This window comes from Excalfactoria chinensis, chromosome 3, assembly GCF_039878825.1.
Source record: "Excalfactoria chinensis isolate bCotChi1 chromosome 3, bCotChi1.hap2, whole genome shotgun sequence".
In the NCBI taxonomy this organism is placed as follows: Eukaryota; Metazoa; Chordata; class Aves; order Galliformes; family Phasianidae; genus Excalfactoria; species Excalfactoria chinensis.
Genome location: NC_092827.1, coordinates 62,639,483 through 62,661,266, shown reverse-complemented (window position 1 = coordinate 62,661,266; position 21,784 = coordinate 62,639,483). Strand labels below are relative to the sequence as shown.

Here is a 21,784-nt window from a genome sequence, read left to right as displayed (position 1 = left end):
TCCCATGTAGTGCATGCCTGGAGTACTGCAGAGCTCCCTATCCAAGCCCAGGCATGTGTGAACCACCTCTGGCTGAAAGCTCTGGTCACCTATCCCATTGTCAAGGTGAGGTCTGCTAGCATAGGGTGGACAAAGGTGATACAAATAAACATTGCTAAATGGAGAACTGCCATATAATTTTTCCTTTGTTATTTGAGGAGAAAATGAAGATAAATACACATACCTGCAGTCACTGTATATGGAGCACTATATAAAGCACATGAACACTAGAGGCTCATAGATATGAGAGGTATGGTTTCTTTAATGAATTAGAAAGACTCTATCTGTATACCATTTTTCTGCATTTGCTTCCTGCAGCAGGAAGTTTTTTAACTCAGCATTCAGCAGTACTGGGCATAAGAAGGATGTTTCAGCTCTAATGGGCTGGAAATAACATGTTGCTGAACCTATTTAATGCTAGAGGTTTTGCAAAGGAAAACATTAATATAATAATTCACTCTGCTGTTGTCATCAATTTGTTCTTTCTCAGTGAATTGTGTATGTGCAGTTTGCACTTGTTTATTTTAATTATTTCTGAGTGTTCCAAAGTCTGTCTTTGCTTTTAGAACTAAGGTCAAATATCTTTATACAAATCCAATTAGCAATTTGGTGTGTGAAATTTTGCCTCGATGTCATTTGCTATTATGGCACAATAAAGTTACAAAGATGTGGAAAAAATACATTTCCAAGTACTGAATCACATCATTTGGATTTGGACTGTTTGGGAAAAAAATGGAGCCACTGTGGAGCTCTTCTGAGTCGAATAGAAAAGTAAAATTGCATCTGATGGCCTCTTATAGCTGTTATTCTGAAAATATTAGTGACATTTTTTGCTGCAATAGTGATTTTCGTCTTGTATTTATGGATGCTAAATAATTAATTGCTGTTGCAATCAGATGATATTAATATCCTCTTCCTTCTCTCACCGGGCAAACTGAGGCCCTACTGCTGTTCCTGCCCTCCACATCTTCTGTTCAGGCCCCTCTGTATTAGCTCAGATCTCTTGCTAAAATCTCCCTTTAAAGATCAAGGTGCTGTGAGATCGGTTTAGATTATGTTCTTTGCTGTTAGCCTGAGCAGCCTTTTCTATTACCAAGAAGTTCCTAACGCACTGTTCGACAGATGTCACCGTTTGCCATACTGCTGAATAACCCAGCAGCATGCAGAGCCTAAGTCCCCACTCAGAAGCAGAGAGCTAAAAGTAAAAATCAATTCTACGATAGAGCTGAGACAACATTGTTCACTTTTGTTGCCTCTGCATCAGAAATACTGGCAAATGGGACAAAAGTGAGGATCAGTAGAAGGGTTTAAAGGGCTCAGGTGACTAATACAAGTAATAAAACAAAGAAAACGAGAGTATAAAGAAATTTTCAAGGTTTTCTGATTAAAAGAGGCTGATTATTTAAGATACTTGATGCAGTGACCGCTAGATGAATGAGATGTTGCTTTTTGTTACTCCACCTGAACTCGGGTGACTCCAGCCAAGAAGTAACCAACTACATGTTGCTCTGTGACACTGCAAAAGTCATGTGTTTTATCCGTAGCAGCTCAGTAGAAATCAGTCAGAGTTAGGGTCAACTCACATGTTTCAAAGTTGGCCAGTTACTTTTTTCTGACTTGTTAGAAATAAATATTTTAGAAATCCATGTAAATGGAATACGAGTTGATTCACAGAGCAGCCTGTAGTCATCTAGAAGGCAGAAACACAAAGAAGCTGTAATGATTTTTACAAAGGATATAATTTAGCATAAGGTCGTTGTTTTTCCACATACTTGAAAAGCAGAAAACACGGTATGAGTAGATAGAGCAGCTTTTCAAGGATGGAGCCAAAACACAGTGTTTACTTTTGAACATGACGTCCAATCCTGTATGGTAGATATTACCCAGGGCACTGCCATCTCTTTTGTCCTTGTATTGTCATTCTAGGTAGGAAATTGCCAAGTAGGACATTTGTATAGATTATGTAATTTTGTCCCACTCATAAATAGGACAAATACAGGAGTCCCTTTTGCAGCCCTACTCACAATGACTTTTGCTGTCTGTGTTGTTCTGGCTTGGGAGACACTTGCTTTCATTACTCACCAGGACTTTGTTACTTTTCCTCCAATAGCTTTGTGTTTCTTCTCTGTAGTTTATGAAGCCTTACACGTTTGCATGAGGTTATATTTGAATGAAATCTCAATCACAGTAACAAAGGAATATGCCTTATTTATGAAAACAAAAACAGCTTTCTTCTAGGAACGTTGCTTAGAGGTATTGCATTGCTTTGGTGTTTTGCATTTCATGCGAAAAGAGATTTAATCCCCGAAGAAAATATCAGACCTGTATAAAATGTCAGTTCTCAGCTGGATTCACCTGATTCCAAGCTTTACCTTTTGCTTTACTTGCCTGGGTGCCTCTGCAACATGTCCCAGTGCCCACTGTGCCATCCTGTGGGGCTGCTTGGGCAGGGAGTTGGAGGATGCCCCTGACCTCCACCTGGCTACAGGATCTCCCCCAGGTGGCACATGCTCCTGCAGACCCAGCAGGGAGGGCAGCCTGTGCTCCTACCCAGTGCATGTGCTGTGCCCACCATGCAAAAACAATGTGTGAGGGGCTCAGAATTTTTGCTTCACAAAACAAAATGTAGCTTGCACTTGTGAGTAAATACTTTCTCTTTGCAGGGATATGTAGTTGATGAAAATGCAGCCATGCAAGCCCGGTGGGAAGAGGCATCTAAAGAAACAATCAAGAAAACAACCAAGCCATGCCCCAACTGCCATATTCCAGTGGAGAAAAATGGTAAATAACTGGTACTTAACTGTCATGTAAAATTAATGTTAACACATATATATGTATGAACGAACATGTGCTCATATGCATGCTGCTATGACAAGAGAGGAAGGGCACAAAGCTTGAATGTTCCCTCTACCACTTTATCTAGGTTATCTTGAAAGCAGTCAGTTCTGAAGCCACTGACTAAGGCTCACAAAATATTCATGTATGTGATAGACAAGGGACATGCTGCACTGGCTGTAGCATTAATATGACTGAATGCCCAGATAGTTGTATACATTTTGGAATGGAAAAAAAAATAGACATTTACAGGGCAAAACTCATCTCACACTGAAACAAAGCATGAGTCTGATGAGGTCCAGAAGATTCACATCTAAAAGTGGGATGTAGAACTGGATCTGGTGTAGATGTCTAGATAGCATACAGCTGAGCTGAAATGAAATGAATCTCAACCTACTGAAATGCCCCCAGCATTAGAAGATCAAGTCTGAGGAAGAAATGTGAGTCCTGACAAACTACTTACACTGATCAGTGCCTTCCCTCTAGGGTGAAAAGTAATCTCTTAGCAACGGGTTTGTTAAAGCAGGGAACAGGAAAAGCAAATAGGCTGTGCACTGTAGAATGTGCTGTTCTGAGATTTAATTGTATTAAGGTGAATTAATCAAAATAAAATGTTTGCATAAATATTATACAAATATTGAGTATAGAGATTGCTTCTCCATTTTGTAGCATCAGTTATACAAATGGGACTTTGAAAATGCTAAATGAGACACTGCAAACTGTAAGGAGAAAACAGTTGAAGCAGTGATACTATGGAAATATTACTGAGGAAGAAATAGGACAAAATCCTGAAATCTGGGGTATGAGAAAAGAAAAGAAGGTAGCTGGCAGATGGAAAGTGGGAGATTTCAAGCACAAGAAGCAGAAGGAATGAAAGCATGAATTCAGGAGTGGGAAGGGGAGATAAGATTTGGCAAAGTGTAGTGAGCAAGGTAGGCAGCAAAAGAGAGAGAACAGAGGAGTAAGTCAGAAAAGTTATTTACAGGCTTATAAAATGAGTTGGAAAGCCAGAAGGTTGAACTGGGTTACAAATAGACAGTAATTGTGATTGTTCATACTTATGGTATGTGAATACACAAACAAAAAACCTTCTGGTTAGGCTGGAAGCAGTGCTAGGAGCTTTACTTTCTCTTACACTGTGTAACTTCATTGTTAATTTATAAGCAGTTGTTGTAACACATCATAAATAGAATATCCCTATTTGACACTATGATATAATTTATATAATTCCAGCTAGGGAAATTGCTTATGAAAACCACCAATTTATCAAAAAATGAGAAAATAAAGGCATTATATTTTTTTTCCCCTGGAAGAAAATAAGTATTTAAAATAGATTATAAGCAAGAACAGACCTTTCCTTGCTTATGGCTTGACCTGTGTCAGAACAGTGCCTCATAATGCAAAATGCCAAAGACACAGAAGCAAGCTACAAATATTTCAGTATACTGGAACCAGTTGGTATTGCTGCCATTCAGAAGGACCTTGACAGGCTGGAAAATGTGCTGAGTAGAGTCCCATGAAGTCCTACAAAGGTAACTGCAATGGTCCTGAGCCTGGGGAGAAATAACTCCATACACCAGTACGAGCTGGGGACCAATTGCTGGAAAGCTTTACAGCTGTACAGAAAAGGACCTGAATGTCCTAGTGTACAAGTATATACAGTATACTGGTATACTAGTTTATACAAGTTTATACCAGTTTAGCATGAGTCATCAGAACCCTTGCAGCAAAGAAAGTCATCTGTATCCTGGGCTGCATGAGGAGGAGCATCACCGTCAAATCATGGGCTATTCTACTCAGTTCTGATGGGACATGGCTGTAATAGTAGGTCCAGTTCTGAGCTCCCCATTCAACAAGTGGATATAGCAGAGCAAGGCCAGTGAAGGGGCTACAGCGGTGATTAATTTAGAGGACAGAGAAGCTGTGAGTTGGATCTGTTCATCCTGAAGAACAGAAGGCTGAGGGGAATCTTACCAGTGTGCATAATTGGAGTGGTAAAGAACACAGCCAGGCTCCTCTTAGTAGTGTGAAGTGAAAGGACAAGAGGCAATGAGCCCAAATCCAAATGCAGTGATAAAATATATATGAAAACACTTTTCACCATGAAGGTGGTTGAAGACTGGGACAGGCTGCCAAGACTGGTTGTGGAGCCTCTATTCTAAGAAACATTCTGGGCATGACCCTGAGCAGCCTCCTTTAGTTGATCCTTCTGTGAGCGGAAGGAGGTTGAGTTGGATCATCTCCCAAGGTCCCTTCCCACCCCAGTGATTCTGTGAATTAAGGCGTGAAGGTTGAAAGGTGCAGTGCTTGCTGTCTTCTCTGATAACGGGTACTGCATGTTCCAGCTTCCAGACTGACATTTGTAAACGGCTGGCAGCCCATTGTTTCCCATGTAACAATATCGTGGTGATGGTATTGATGCGTTTCACTGAGTCAGAAGATAAAAAGGCACCTAACGTCTTTTAACAAAACACCTTTGTTAATTGCATTCTCTCAAAATATATGCCAGTTTATATTAACAGGATTTCAAAAGGGAATGGTATCTCAGCAGCATTTAGTTTAGTTGTACTCCCCAAAAAGTTGTAGTCATGCACAAATGACAGAGTTTCACATCACCACTTACAAACCAAACTTGTGCTTGCTTGTTAGTGAAAACTTGTTAACAACTGTGGACAAAAATGATTAATGTCCTTCATAAGTCAAACTGACAAGACTTCCTGGGAACTGCAGTAGCCTGCTTGCTTCTCTGAAAGCACAGAAAGCCAGGAGGTCCTCAGTGGGCCTGGCTGCTGTAAAGCTGTGGTTCTGTTGGCAGTATAGAACTGGCTGGGACAGGTATACGAATATTCTGTTAAAATCATGCTTGCAGAAGGCATTCTGGGGAGGATTGTTGTGCAGAACAGCTTTGTCTCATCTGTAGTCAGATAGGCTTTAGGCCATGCTGAAAAAATCTAGTACTATGAACCAGGATAACGTGCTGTCAGCATGGATGCTGCCCAGCTGCCCTGAATGGCTCTAAAATTCCCTGAGCTCCTTCATCTTCCCTGTGCCTTCCCACCTCAGTGGTCCCATGAATTAAGGCACAAAGCATGAAAAGTGCAGTGCCTCCTTTCCTCTCTGGTAAAAAGTACTGCATTTTCCAGCTTCTGGGCTGACTGAAAGGAACACTTTGCATCTCCCTGAGTACAGCTGATGTCAGGAGGCTGGTGATTGTGTGCAGAAATCTGCATGCAGTCCTCTTTTAGGAGGAGTGCTCTGACTCCACAACAAGAGAATAATTCTGTTTTCCCTTCCCAAAGGTCTCTGTGGCCCTTTTTTGTTTCAAGGGACAGTGGCAATACTGTATTCCTTTATGTCCATAACTTTTCTACAAGAGCCTGTGTTTCTACAGACACTGTAGAATCCTTTTAAGTGCCAGTAACTTTTCTGCAGAGCCAATATGAAAGAGCAAAGCACTGTCCCACAGCTCTGTTGTCAGTCTGAGTGAGTTTAAATTCACATCGATGTCTCTCAGAAGACTACCGTTCTCACAGAGCTGCGGGCCACACTGCTTGAGGCACTCTGCACACTGACTGCTGATCTCAGCGTCTGTATAACACAGAACTTGACTGATGTAGCTTAGCAGGTAGAACACATGCTTGACACAGAGCGCCTATTGGACTGTAGTTCCTGCACCAGGATTGAGATGCATTTCATCCAGTGATGGCTTAATACAAACTGTGAGAGAGGATTGGTTCTAAACTTTAAGTAAAATGTATTGTGGAGGCTGGCCATCAGTACACTTACATTTAAATAAGACAAAAATGTCCAGTAAATTGCATCTCTTACATTAATACAGGATGTTTGATATGTTGAATAGACCTTGCCATCACAGCTAGTTTTCTTCTTCTGTCAAATGAAGCATATTGGCCTATTTAACAGATTAGCTCTTATTGTCTGTTGTTTTTACCTTCTGGAGTGGCATTTATAGGAAAGATTGTGTAAGTGTTGCAGGTTGTACAGTAGGAAACACACACTCCTTGTACATCTTATCACCATCTGGAGTCAAACTGAGATGACATTCAGCACTTCTTACTGCATGGTTTTCATTCTGTTTGAATTATACAAGAGATTTCTTTGTGTGGTGAGCAACATAGTTTCCATTTGAAGTACATTTTTGTAATGACCTTTGACAATGTTAATGTTTTATATATTACAAACTAAACATATCATCAAGGCTGTGAGCAGAGAGATTAAAGCTGCTCTCACAGTATGGGCATGTAAGAAACCTAACACAAAGGAAACATTGATGTGATCAAAAGACTGCTTCAGATACTAAGAAGGTCATATGATTCTATGATTCTAAGGTCAAGTCAACTTAAATTACTAATGCCATTTTTATATAATCAGCAGTCAGCCATTAAAATCTGTCACTTGATTCGCTCTTTGCAAAACCCTCCAACGCTGAATCCAAATTTTAGAAGCTAATAATTTGGTTCAACTTCTGGCTCACCACTCTACTAGCATAGATAACCTTGGAGCAGATACCTCCGTAAGTGTTGTTTTAGAGCCTGCCATTGCTGTTCAGTGTCCCCTGCACAGTCTCTCCAAATGTCAGGCAGTGCTGCAGTTCCTGCTTCTGGAGTCTCTCAAATGACACCAGCACGTTGCATCCTAATAGGAGAGGGAGTAGCAGGATTTAGAAAGCTGAGGATAAGCAGTCTTCAGGTTTGTATTTCTCATTTACTAAATATTTTACTTGGTTAGTAAGTAAATGCCAACAAAAGATGATTTTAAAACTGTTACCGGCTGATTAATATCAGTAATTGCTTTCCACGTACCAAAACCATTCTTTTGCTGTTTTGCAGGTGGCTGCATGCACATGAAATGTCCTCGACCTCAGTGCAGGTTTGAGTGGTGCTGGAACTGTAGCCTGGAGTGGAACAGAACCTGCATGGGCAATCACTGGTTTGACTGATGGCACATTGACCCAGGGGCAAGCTGGCATTGCTGCTGCAGCTGGCTTTCATCAGGGTCACATTCTGAAATCCCTGCTTGAGCAAAACTCCCAGTGGTTTCAGGGGTGGAGAGTTCAGAAGTTAACTCAGTTTGTTGTTTTTTTCTTGCTTGCCTGTGAAATCATACAAAACTCACACTGAAGGTGTGCCAAGAGTTTTAAATCCACCAAGTAAAAAGACAAATTGTTTTAATGGACAGACTTACTCATTGTGGTACAAAGAGGGATAAATTTCACCTTCCTGAACGTCTGCAGCCTGTCAGCACAGAGAGCAGACAGGTTTACCATGAAGAACACACTTGATATTTCTAGTCAAAAATCCCTAACTCCTGCAAGAGAGCAGCAGGTGCTTTTCTGTATCAGGAGCTACGGTGGAGAGTCCCAGCACCAACTCCTTTGCTCAGTCAGCACATTTTTTGATTTTATGACTGTGTTTCTTAACAGCTTAATAGCTTTTTAACAGATAGAAAACACTGGCTGTTCAGTGTTTACTCAGGGTTTTTTCTGAGCAGGTTTGCTGCAGGGTTCTTGCCTTCAAACCAAATTCTCATAAAAACAGCCAGCTTTACGCCAGATTTGTGCTTGCGTATTTGTAACACATGGCATGAAATCTGCCTATCATCACACAGACTATGTTACCTCTCATAGATTAGTTGAGGATGCATGCAGTTTGAGCTCTAATCATGAGTGTTGCAGTGGTGGTTGGATACGATTAAGTGTTGCAGAAGCTAAACTCCTGGGGTTTCATTTTTCTTGTGCTTACAGCAATACTTTGAATGTAGCAGGGGAAGCAGGAGGAACCTTCTTGGGGGTTTCCTTCATTGTCAATCTAAATTGGATCAGAATATGGTTATATTTCTGAAAATGTATTCACAGCTCAAACAATAAGGAACTTCTTTCATTTTACTATGTTTACACAATAAGTAAAGCTTTAGAGCATTTCCAAGTCTGAACAGTGTTACTGTTTCATAGCCTTTGCATTGCTGTCCTAATCTAAAATTAAATGGGTACTGTTCATCTCAGCATGTCAGGTAAGGATTTCTTACAAGTCATTTTGAGAAAAAGCACACAGCAAATAAAGGTGTCAAAAATGACTTCATTACTTAATGTATTTATTTTTATACAAGGTAAGTGAATACAAAGATGCTGGGTGTAATTGAATAATGCACTTCCTTGACAGATTAAACTCATCTAATTCTCAGCTGAGAGACTAGCCCTTTGATTAAAGCATACGCTTAGAATAAAAATGAATTCCAGGGCCATTAACTTCTTGTATCAAGTCTGAATTAACAGCTTGTGTGGTGTGACTGTAGACATCTGAAACTATGGGTGTGCCTTCTATCATTCAGTGCAGAGCAACAGTCTTGAGGTACAAAGAAATCCCAGACTCTACAAGAATGCCCAACTGTTAAAAGCAGTGGAGTACTCATCTGTCTCAGCTGGAAATCACCTTAAAAGAGGGAAAAAAAAAAGTAAGGATGAAGAGGTGAGGTATCAAAAATGAAAGTGAACTGACAGAATTAAGAAAATGCTGTGAGAGAAAGAAAGTAGCAAAAAGAGCACAATGGCCACCTGGTAAAGGCCACTTTCTCTTTAGTACCAGTGAACTAAAATGTGTGCAGATATGGTTTCATTAGAGCACAGGAGTGCAATAGAATGATATGATGTAGTTAATTTATGTACATTACTTTAATGAGAATATTTTACTGTTATCTCTGATTATTTTATCATTTGATTTCCTTCTCCTGGGTCTATTTTATCAATTTATGGCTTTTTACCAACAGGCTTGGGAAAAATCTCCATAAATAATTTTACTTGTATACTAAGTTACATGGGAGAAGTCTGGATCTCTTTCCCATTTTTGCTTAGTGCCTTTCTTACAGAGATAGAAAAACTTGTCTACTGGAAGACAGTTTCACTGAGTTAGAGCTATCCCTAACAAGGTACTATTTTAATGTAGATACCTATAACAGAAGCTTCTGGATCAAGGTCCATTGAAGCCAAGGGACCATATAGATCAGCTCCTATATTTCTTTCCAGTCTGGGCAGGGCATGACTGAGCATGAGTCATAAGGCTACAATGGAAAGATCTCTTTCTCGGGAAGAATTTGTCAGAAGATGGAGTTATGAACATTTATCAAAGTCATAAGCAAGGGCAAGAAAAGAGAATAAAGGAGTTCAGAATAAAGGCATTGGCTCAGTATTATTCACTTTTAGAGTGTGACTTTAGAGCCCCTTGCCACATAAGACTTCTTCACACAGTCCAGATTCTCCATTTGCAACCATATGACACCTACTTCCCCAAAAAAAGTGTAGCTTCTGCAGATTTTCGTAGAACACAACCTGATCTTCTCTGTATTAATATATATGTCTGTATCTGTATACACACAGTTTGAGATGGTACAGCCATCTGTACCTCACTTCTGTTTACAGTAAGATTAATTTTCATGGTTTTCACAATGTAGAGGGCATGAAAAAATAAGATTAATGCTCTGCTGACACAGTAAAAATGCTAGAATGCCTACAGTAATGTGTGAAGTAGACCTAAAATTTCCTATGCTTTTTTATTCTGCATGTAAAAATACCTTTAAAGAATGTAAAACATTTGTTTTAAAACTTACTGAAATTGTGATTTAAACCAAAGTGAAACAGAACAAACCAAGTCTTGTGTGTCCCTGCAGTCTGTTACTCTTATTTCAGCTGTGAGCTATCAGGGTGGGATTAGTCCCACCCAGCTTTAGTTGTCAATTAGTTTGGTAACTCTGTTTTTAGGTATAGACCTGCTGTGCATGTGGATGGGGGTTGTCGTAAGTTTCAAGAACTCTTGTTCATGGCAGAGGTGTGATGAAAAAGTTCCTGCCAAGGACTGAGTGCAGCTCCAGATGTACAGAGAGGACTGTGGGTATCCCCCATGTTCTGTCATTATTACAGAGGTGTGTGGAAGTGGAGGGGCCCTTTTCTTAAAACTTACAAACTCATTTTTTTGCCAGCATTCATGTGCCTGGCAAATGCTCCCTTTGGCTGGGCACTCATGGAAGTATTCCTGTCAGCAGCAGAGTGAGGAAGGGAAACAGGACTCAAGCACAAAACAAGAGGCAGACTGAGGACATGAGCAGATGTAGAGGTTTCGAGAACTTGTGGGTTTATGTTCTCCATTAGTAATGCACTCTGGAAACACTAAAATGTAATGTTGAAAGGTGACTCATTACAGTAATATAAAGCAAAAAAAGAAGTTTGCATCTTTTTACATCTAGGTTTGCCTTTGTTAATTGAAGTTGCTTCACCTCAAACCTTCATCTTTTGGATTAATATGTAGAAACTTGTCCCTGGTACTGCAACCTGAGCTCCATTTAATGTGTGTTAAATGAATTAAGTACAGAATATATGCTGAAATATTCAATTATAATTATCTCTATAATAATTCAGCTCTATAACAATACAGAAAATATCAAATATTCAATTCCAGCTGGCAGTGAAATCTGAAGACTGAGTAGATTAAGAAGAAAATATGTAACATCTTGGCTCCCTAAGGACAAAGCATATCTCAAAGCTTAGCATAAATAATATTTTAGAAGCCATGACTGACTAAAATATGTTTTGTATGTCTGCCCTTTTTGCCAACTGCAATCCAACTAATTTCATTTTAAAATGTAAACTTTAAAAAGAAATCAGTGAGTGGCACTTCAGAAGAAACAGTATACCACGATTGGAAAAGTCACACTCTCAAAGGACAATTAAGTATTGAGTTCTGCCTTTTGCATATGAATACCCCACATGTGATCTGATTCTTTAAAACAAGATATTGTTCCCAGGCAGCCAAATTCACATGCTTCTTTCAGTTCCTCCTCAAGCAACAGCAAAGCCTGAAAAAGGAAGCTCTGGACCAAGGAAGCCAACAGAAGGGAACTCTGTGTCTGCTTGTCTTGGCACTCCTTTAGTGATTTCACCCATTTTTAAATCGCACCCATTTTTAAGAAGGATAGAAATGATGGCACAGAGATCTACCAACCTGTCATCCTCAACAGTGTGCTGGGCAAGGTCATGGAACAGATCCTCCTGGAAGCTGTGCCAAGGCACACGGAAGAGAGGGAGGTGATACTTGATGACCAACATGGCTTCATCACATGCAAGCCCTTCCTGGAAAACATAGTGGATCTGCCTTAAGACCCTCCTCTCTACATCAGAAGTATATCATTTTGATGGGTGGTCTGTTTGATGGATTAGGAACTGGTTGCAAGATCGTACACCAGAGAGTATCAGAGACACCAGTCAATGGATCAGTGTCCAGATGAAGATGGTGACAAGTGGTCACCCTCGGGTTAGTACTAGGTCTTGTGCTCTTTAATATTTTCATCAATGAGATTGACAGTGAGGTCAGGTGCACCCTTGGCAAGTTTGCAGATGACACCAAACTGTGATGTGGTTGACACACCTGAAGGATGGGATGCCATCCTGAGAGACCTAGACAAGCTTGAGCAGTGAGCCCAGGGGAGCTTCATAAGATGGGGGGGTGAAAGGACGGAGTACAGCCCTGCTGAAAAGGACTTAGGAATAGCAGAGGATGCTGAAATACACATAAATAAGTTAAATGCAGCAATGAGTCATTTACACACATAACATCCATTGTGGTCTTCTCTAGCAGCATAGGGATCTAACCGATGGATGATATCTGATATACTGCCTTAGTGGGAAATAATTAAAGAGACCACCAGCTGGTTGCAAATGGCACTTGATGTAGTCCAAGATGATGCCTCCATTGCTCTTAATTGTATCCAAGCTTAACTAGGGATACAATACATGGTATCAGCAATTATAAGAGAAGATGAATTGGACACTTTACCTACTGGAATTCAATAGGTAATTTGGGGTATTGCAGCTAAATTGGAAGAGGAATTTCAGTCCTGATGGCATTCAGTGAGTTTGATTTTTAAGCCCATCAACAAGAAGGCCACAGCTTTTGTCTAATCACTATGCATGCTTATATAAACCTTATACTATCATGGCAATAGAATTAAACCTCAACAGGACTAAACTTTATCCATTAGAACATAGATTGTGGACTTTATAGGTGGCTAATACACAGATGTTAGTGAAGATGGTAGTAAAGGTACAAAGGTTATAAGTGAAAGAGAAACTCACCAGTGGTGATGCCTTAGCTGAGGAAACTGGGGCAGTCTTCACTGAAGAGAAATCTCCAAGAGATGCTGCCTCAGTGAGGGTCAGCCCTTAAATGAGGTCTCAGAGGAGGTGGAGTCAAGCTCCACCCCTTCTGGGAGCACAGCTACATCACTCTCACCTGTGCTCCCACAGCTGACCCCACACTTGCCTCAGCTGATTAATCAGAGGTGCAGGCTGTGATTACCAATCTCCCATACATGAACCTATCACAACAGAAACAAATAGCAAACTGTAGATGTTAGCACATGAGTTGTATCAGAACAACATGCATTTATTTGTGACGCTAACACCATCAAAGCCCAAGACACCTGACACTGAACAATTTGCAATTTTGAAATCCATCCCAATGATACTCTGAAACTGTACTCAAATATCTTGGAAAAATGTGAGCCTGAGAGCAGTTTATGATTATATGCTTGTAGATAATCCTTATGTAAAGCATGATGATTTGGCTCTCATGATGCCTATTCATGTATATGTTTGCCTATTTGATTCCTGATTCCCCCTGTAGCTCATCTACTGATCTCCAGCTGTGAACCATCCCAGCCTCAGGCAGATTAGCTAATGCTCTAGCAGTTTCTGGCTTGACTGTCTAGGATATGTGTCAACCTTTTTTGCTTGCCTGGTCTGCATTTAGTGAATAGAAATTGTCTGGGGCCATATATACATAGGTAGCTCCAAAAGTAATGCCTCCTATTTATTTCCATGGAAATGACACTATTTGATGAAGCAAATTCTCAGCTACAAAACACTATTTTTCAACATAGTCACTAGCATTTTCACTAGCAATGAACAAGAGCCTGCATGCTATGCTCATAACAATCTACATCAGCAAAGGTGGTGCACTGTCACCAGTGTTGAAATGCACCACCCACCACCTCACTGTGTTCTCATTCACTGTCTCCATACATGTCTCCATAAACATTCAGCAAGCATCAGAGAATATCAATGAGTGCAGTTTTTTCCACATGGAGGAATTAATTTCCACACCTTTGCTTCACCTGCACTTCCATGTCAGATGCCATTTTGTCAGAGTGCCTCTTGGCTGCCATCTGCCACACAGCAACAAAATGCAATGGAATACTTGTGGGAAAATTCAGCTTCTACTGCCATACCACCAGTATCCACCTCCGACGTTATGAGCCAACAGAATAAAAGAGGAGTCAGTGGTTTTGAAGCAGCCCTCACAAAATATGCAACATTGTTAATAGATAAGTAACAAAGCATTTTAATTTTAAATATTTTTCTTAACACATTAAAAAAGAGAGTGAGGGAGGAATAAAACTCTAAAAACCTAAAACCAGTGGGATCTTTGACCTTGTTTTTTGTGAGACTACCACATCAGTCTTGTCTGATGGCAGTGTTTCAATTCTTACTGAGGTCTCAAGGTGTTCATCCAAGCTTTTTTTATGAAATTTTAAAAGGTTAGGTTTTTCAGTGGCCTAAACTGTGACCTAACATGACATTTTGTGTAACCACTGGGAGATTCAACTATTGGCTTCACTGGGAGAAGGGTAATTTAGAGGCTTTGAAAACACCATTTAGTTTGACTTTTTCGCAGCACATAGAAGATCTCTGGGAGAACTTAACGTCCCAGCTTTCTCCTTGCTTCTTTGTTCATTTAATATTTCATCTTTCAAGCATATTTGTGCTCTATTCACCTCGCTTTAGTGCAAACTAAAATTCATTAAGTGCCAACATCAGATTTGTTTTAAAAAGCTTTAGTTAAGTACAGCTGAAGCAACAGTCTGTATAATCAGTTGGTACGTGGCTGTATTGTCTGCCTCATAAACAGCAATCTCTGTAGTCTGCCAACTTTATTTTCTGTATTCCAGCCTCAAAACTAGTTGAATAAGGATTTCAAGTGATGATTAAAAAACACTGATAAAATAAAAAGCAGCAATAAAAAAAAATGAAATACTATTCAGAAACTCCATCTGTTGGGACCAATGCAATGGTGTTGTTTTGTTTTTTTGTTTGTTTGTTTGTTGTTTTTTTTTTTTCTTGTAATGAATGTGTATGGGAACTGTTGAATTACGTCCTGATTCTCTGATTGACCACCTGAGGAGAGCACTGAGTCAGCCGTGGGAGCACAGGTGAAGACAATTGAGCTGTGTGACTGGAAGGGGTGGAGCCTGGCTGCACCTCTCCTAGACCCCATTTAAGGGCTGACTGCCACTGGAGAAAGGTTTTTTCCTGGAGATTCCCTCTTGGAGTTTTTCTTGCAAGCCTACAACACTGGTGAGTATTTTCCATTTATTTCTGATTGCTCTTTCAACTGTGATAATCTTTCCTGCTATGTGCTCTGTAAAAGGCCAGTCTGACTTCTCTGTATACTTGTTGTTTATACAGGATGGTAAAATGCTTGTGGTTAAGATCAGACAACTGAGCTTGTTTATCCCTAAAGTAAATCCTGGAAAGCTCTGCACTGCTCTTTTCCAAAGTAAGGAGATCATAATATGGTTTTAAAAAAATAAAAAGTAAAAAAATTGAGTGGCCTAAATTTATATGTTCCAGAGGTAATAGAGTTAAAACAGGAAAAAAAAACAGACCACATCAGGAAGTCACACTGACATTTCAAATGCTCACTGCTGCAATGAATGGCAGGTTTGCTTGTCTTTTAAAAAGAAATTACTTCTCAAAGGCAAAAATGGCTGTGATATTTAAGTTAAAATTAGTCAGTTAATGAATCTTAAATATGATTTGAGATCATGAGTTTTAGCAGTGATGTAACTGATTAGAATTCCATACCAAAGTATTATTTGGGCTGTGCTTAGTGGACATTAAGGTATTTCTTAGCTAAGCTGCAGTCATTTAGGTCTTTAGTTTATTTCCAAAGTACAACAGTGTAGGATATTTTTATGGACTGAATTTGTTGGATTTTACAGAAAGCAAACATGGGCTTCTAAACAGCGCTAGCAGCAAGGTAGCTTGGTAGGTTGTCTCTTCTTGAGACTAATTGTCCGAGGGCATCTTATGAGGTCCCTCCGTATTTGTTCACCCAGCTTTGTTCTCCAGGCTTTACTTGGCCTACTCCCAAATGAAATCTCAAACTTTGAGAACTGCATGATCAATTATTTAATTGCTTGCAGAGAGAAATCTAGAAGTATTTCTTATGCAGTTATTGTCTCTGATTCAACAGCTGCTCCAGTTTATAAGGTATCTGTACTTTCTGACTATTTATTTTGCTTTTTTTTTCCCTTCATTTATACAGTGGTAGCTATTTACTGCTGTGCATCACAGGATACAAGCCAGTTACTGCACATTGAGCAGATATAGGTAATCATCATTTTGGTAGTCATCCTTGAACATGTTTTTGAGTGTTGTAAATGTTTTCTCCAAGTGCTACAAAAGCTTTTTCTTTTTAAGCTACCTTACAGTACTGTAAGGTTTCTATTTTCAGTGAATTTGATAGCCTGATGTGTTTGAATAACTCCAGATTGATAACTTGTTTACTAAACTTGTTTCAGTTTTTATCTTCAAGGGTTGCCTATAGTGCTTACTGATATATCTCATGTAGATGAATATAGCGGGTTGATTTTTGGCCATTAACTCAGTTCCTACCCCAATGATCACCCACTCCCACACTAAGCCAGACTGGGAAGAAAATAGGAAGAGCAAAAGCAAGTTAAAAAAAAATAAAAATAAAATAAAATAGACATGGGCTGAGGTAAAGATAGTTTAATAACTGAAGGAAAGAGACAAATAGTGATGGAAAAGCAATCACTTACCACTAGCCACAATCAGACTGATGCCCAGTCAGTCTCCAAACAACAGTTACTTTAAGAAGAAAGCCATTTTTTGTTGCTGCCTGTGACATTATTCACCATGGTGTAACCCTCTGGTCATTTCAGGTCAGCTGCCCCAGCTCTCTACCCTCCCAAGCTCTTGCCTGTCCCTGGCCCACTCATCAGGGTACAGAGAAGCAGAGAGAGCTTCAGTGTATCAGCAACAGCCTAAGCACTTGCCTGTTAGCAACGCTGACTAAATCACAAATGCAAAACAAATCACCATACAGTCTGCTGTGGAGGAAATTAACTCCCTCCCAGTCATACTCCATATATCAAACTTGGTCTGAAGTAGGTGGGTCATATACTGCTGAGCATGTGATGATGGCAGCATAAATAGCCTCCTCCCTTGGCCTGTGCAAGTCCCCAAGAGCTAAGAAGGGTTGCATTAATGGTGAAAGATTTTCCTCAGTAGTTACTAGTAGGTACTAGTAGTTTTTCTGTTTGGCTAGCATTCTGTTTTTTGGTTTTTTTTGTGTGTGTGTTTGTTTTTTAAAGATGTAGCATCTTCTGCATCTTTTTGCCTTGAAATTGACTAATAGTTGAAATTGACTAAAGTTGAAATTGACTAATATTGAGAAGCTTCTGCAGGAGGGTTGATAGACAGCTCCACAGACAAACAGTGTCAGACAGCAAAGAAAGTAGGAATAAACAAATATATATATATTTACATTAAATTCTCACCATGCTACTGGGGAATGGAGTAGAGTCAGAGAGGTGAAGCAAGGAAGCTGAACAGCTTCATTTTATCATTAAATGATGGGTTCATTAAATGATGGGTACATAATCATTAAATATCTAGTCTTCAGTTCTAATGCCCTCATTGAATTGAAACCAGAAGTTCCCTATTAACGTAGGGGAAGAATTGTATATATTTGGGTAGACAGCTGTGATAAATTGATTTATTTATGCCCATTCTCTCTTTTTGGTCTATGTAGGAAGCATGAAGCTTGTTGGATTCCAAGCCAAAACCTAAGCTTTGTCCTGTGAAGTTAAGGGACGTTGTTTCTACTAACCTGTGGGGAAAATGAGGCTGGCATTAATTAAAATATTCAAAACACATCAGTGATGAAAATTGCAGAAATTATCTGATTCATTTTCACCAAATGTTCCCTGTGTGTCTCTTGACTACTGATGAAGTTTGGAGCAAGCAAACTCTTAACTCAGGTATCTCAGTTAAATATCTTGCACTGGTGGAATTACGTCAGCTGCAAACAGCTTGCTTTCTGCTACAATTTAAAGATCACTCGGGCACAGGCAACACAATTCCCTAATCACTAGGGAGGACATTTGTCACAGGTGATTGCAGTCAGACTTATTTCTGTTGCAGCAGCTTTGGTGATAAATGGATCATTGGACTAGCCTTCTCACTTCAAGCAGCTTCTGAGCATTTAATGCACCAGGGGGGAAAGATGAGAGGAGGAAAGAAATGAAGGGAGTTTCAATGATCTTTGCTCTGCCAGATTCCAGCTCAGACCCTATGTATTGTTAAGGAAGCAATAGAGAGGGTTTTTCCAGAGGTGATTCTAATGGCTGTTTATCAGTAGGTGACAGTATTTGAAATAATGCCACACATTTATAATCACATTCTTATATTTTCCCATTTAGTTTGTCTCATGGGGATTCTTATACCTTTTCTTTTTCCTGACTGAGGTTATATACAGTAATGTCTGGTAGAATATAAACTGTATTGCTAAATAATAATTTTAATATATATAAATGGGGCACATTTTAAAAGAGGTTTTTTTTTGCTCTTTATTGCAGGATTTAAAAATGCTGAAGTTGAAATGAGGTGTTGTCTTTGCCATTTATGCATTTTGTAACTTTTTCTCCCAGTGTTACCACTTAGCAGTAGCTAAATAAATGGTGTTCTAGATACCTTCTTAATATTCTACTCAGTGTATCCCACATTTAGGAGATAATGACATATGTGCTATATACTTCTTGGAACACATACTGATCTGTAACATTTATAGAGTTTTCACTTTTTTTTTTCTGCAGGAATAATAATAAAAAAAAATCTCTCCAACTCTTTTAACAGGTTTTTTCATAATAAAAATGAAATTCTTCATGGTCATAATTTGAAAGCCTATGTAATGTGGGTTTCAAAAACACACATAACACTTCAGCAAACTGCTTAGTGGAAAACCCAGAAGCAAATGTTAGCACCACCAAGCAAGTGCCCTTAAGGCATCCTCTCTGTAAAAAGCAGTGCCTTGTCAGACACCATTTCTCCAAAATATGTTCTAATGTTTCTGGAAACTCTAAGAATTTAATATTAGCTGAGAAAACATAATATTAAATCTTCCCATCTAGCTCTAAAGCCTTTGCAGTTCATTCATGTCCTGCTCCAGTAAGAAGGCAAAGGAGCATTTTGGTTTTATTTTGAATGTAAAGGCTTTATGCCATCTTCACTTCCTAATTACAGACACTGTGAGTTTTTGTCACAGCTGCTCATGGTAACAATAGTACCAAATAAAAGCCTACTGATCTACCACCAACATTTTGATCAGGACTTACTCAAAAGTAGCCTTTACATTGATTACAAAGTAGGAAAATGAAATTTGAAAGCTAAAATTTTGTATGCAATTGGAAGAGTTTTGCTGTGATGGGAGTTGTTAGGGTTGCTTTAGCCTTTAAAGTTTACTGTCTCTTACATGCTGACTCTATGGTTTTTGTTAATAGTTATCATAGCTATTTATATATAAATGACAGTTTTCATCCTGTACACACAAACAGCTGCATTATCAAATGTCCTGCTCTGTAGCACAGAGGAAGTTGTTAAGCAGGACAATATCACAATTTCATCCTCCTTCTTTTTTCTGCTTTTTAGGTTACCTTTGTACGTGTCAGTCTCTGCCAGTCAAGAGTGCCACACATTATCACTGAAAGAGGCTGTGTATGAGGATATATGGGGCTAGAAGTTGTATGTAAGGTAATGGCAGAACTACATATCTGAAATCTGGATTTAATGAGACATCCTTCTCTAGCTGACAATCCAGATTTCTTATTCGAATTTGTTACTAAGTTCAGTTATATTTCTATATATTTTTCTATATTTACCTGGGCACTAGGAAAGTCAGTACCATTAAAAATGCCTGTGAGGGTTTAAACATTCCGTTGGTGTTGGGGGGTGGGGGAGCCAGCTTTGAATAATGTCTCAGTAAGTGAGGCCTGCTTCTTCTGTGCTTTGAAAAAGGGAAGGGGCAAGCCATAGAAACTAAAACCAGTGGGACATATAGGTAATATGAGTAACCTGTATAACGTATGAGAAGGCAATAAGTTTGCTCAGGCTTCTTTCATTCTGTCATTTCCACCTTTGACGTTGTAGCATACCTTTTGCTGTTGGTATGCATAGCATACAAATGCAAACTGAAGCAGTGCATCAAAGCATTTGCTAGCTCTGGGAAGTGCTTCATCTCATGCTGTATCAACAGCTTGCTACTCAGTCATTTCAAGATCTGTCACATGTCTTTGTACTGCTGTCTCTTTAGGAGGACTAAGTGCAGGGAAGGGAAAGCAGTCACTGTGCCTCTATTACCTCTCTGCACAGATCTGGTTGCAGTGGAGACCTTAGCAAATGTCCTTTAAAGAACTCTGCTGATGTGGCTGAAGACATAGCCATGGCTGTCCTTGTGCCTTGCCCTTCTTTTGTGACTCATCTCATCCCCACAAGCAGTTAGCAGTGAACAGTTAGCCTTTGGAAGTGACTTTGTTGAAAGTTTGGGCTGTGCTTTGGCACGGTTAAGACACAAGCATATGTTGTTCCTGCCTCCCCTTTAGGATCCATAACCCCAAGAAGAAAGAAGGGACAGCCAGGAGACCAGTAATACCTGAAAATACCTCTGCAATGTTTGCTGGAGTCTGACTGATAAGAAGTCCCTTAACTATCTTGGTATAGTTGAAAGGCCATGGACTCCTGTAGCATAAATTAGTACCCAGTGCTGTGGAAATCCATGAATCTATGCCAGGTTTACATCAACTAACTCACTCTAAAACTGTTCATAGTTCATGCCCTGGTAAATATTTAGACAGCAGAAGGCAAGGTTCCCTATACTCTGCACTGATCAGATGCATGTCAGGACAGGGTGTATATTTCCCTCTATGGAGCTGCAGGTCCATCCCCGCCTGCCCTCACATTACCTCCAAACAGAGCACCCACAGCCTTCCCAATGTGATTTGCAGTCAGTCCCTCAATGAGCTGAACACAACATTAGGGGAATTCAGCTCTTGCCTAATTAAGACGACACAATCAACTGATCCACAAGCATTTAAGGATCTTCTTAACTCTATTTTTGTGAGCTTGTTTGCCAGACACTGTAGCATGAAGTGATCATTAGTGCTGATATTTGGAGTCAGAGAAGTTTTTCTCTTATTGTATTTTCTTCCCTTGTGAGTATTTGTTCTGTTAACCTGTTCCCTCTGCCATTAGTGTGCCAGCTCCCCTTTGCTGCTAACATCCAGTATAAAGTAATTTGCTCTAAATCACTTTAAAAGTATGGATGGCCATGCTTCCAAAAATACATTCTAAACACGTATCTGTTTGCTTTCATTTCTTAATTCATACAGGTCTTTCAGATTCTTAAACACATCTATAATAAAATAATGCTTACAAAATTAAATAACTTGTTACCCAAGCGTATCAATGGTTGCCTCCATTTAGCTGTGGAGTATTATTAGTGATATTTTAGCAGGTCCTACAAAGTCTCATTGTGCTTCATATCTTTCAGAGTTATGAAAAAGAATACTGTGATGTTCAATGCATCAACCCAGATGGCTAGTCCTTCCTCCCTTCTCTTCCTGTAGTGTAGTAAGAGCAACAGTCTGGAGCAAGTTGCTCTTGTTGGTGTATCAGATTCTACGAGCTTATGTTCCACTAAGAGAACTGGAGCTTGATGGCAAAATGCTATGGAGGGCATTGCACTCCTCCAGCTCAGATAGACTGATT

The 21,784-nt window shown here is 39.6% G+C and overlaps 1 protein-coding gene and 1 long non-coding RNA gene across 2 annotated transcripts in view; both read left to right on the top strand.

Moving 5' to 3' along the window:
• The window catches only part of PRKN (parkin RBR E3 ubiquitin protein ligase), a 632,920-nt gene extending 625,073 nt beyond the window's left edge, over positions 1–7,847 (top strand). Inside the window, exons 11-12 of the mRNA XM_072332498.1 lie at positions 2,703–2,820; positions 7,722–7,847. Of these exons, the coding sequence (XP_072188599.1) occupies positions 2,703–2,820; positions 7,722–7,831 (228 nt within the window). The 3' untranslated portion in view covers positions 7,832–7,847. The remainder of the gene's footprint in view (positions 1–2,702; positions 2,821–7,721) is intronic.
• A 7,324-nt stretch (positions 7,848–15,171) lies between these two features.
• On the top strand, positions 15,172–21,461 carry LOC140250447 (uncharacterized). Its single transcript, XR_011903174.1, has 5 exons — positions 15,172–15,289; positions 16,263–16,327; positions 17,775–18,003; positions 19,670–19,771; positions 20,620–21,461. It is a non-coding gene; the product is annotated as an uncharacterized lncRNA (long non-coding RNA).
• The last annotated feature ends 323 nt before the right edge of the window (positions 21,462–21,784 follow it).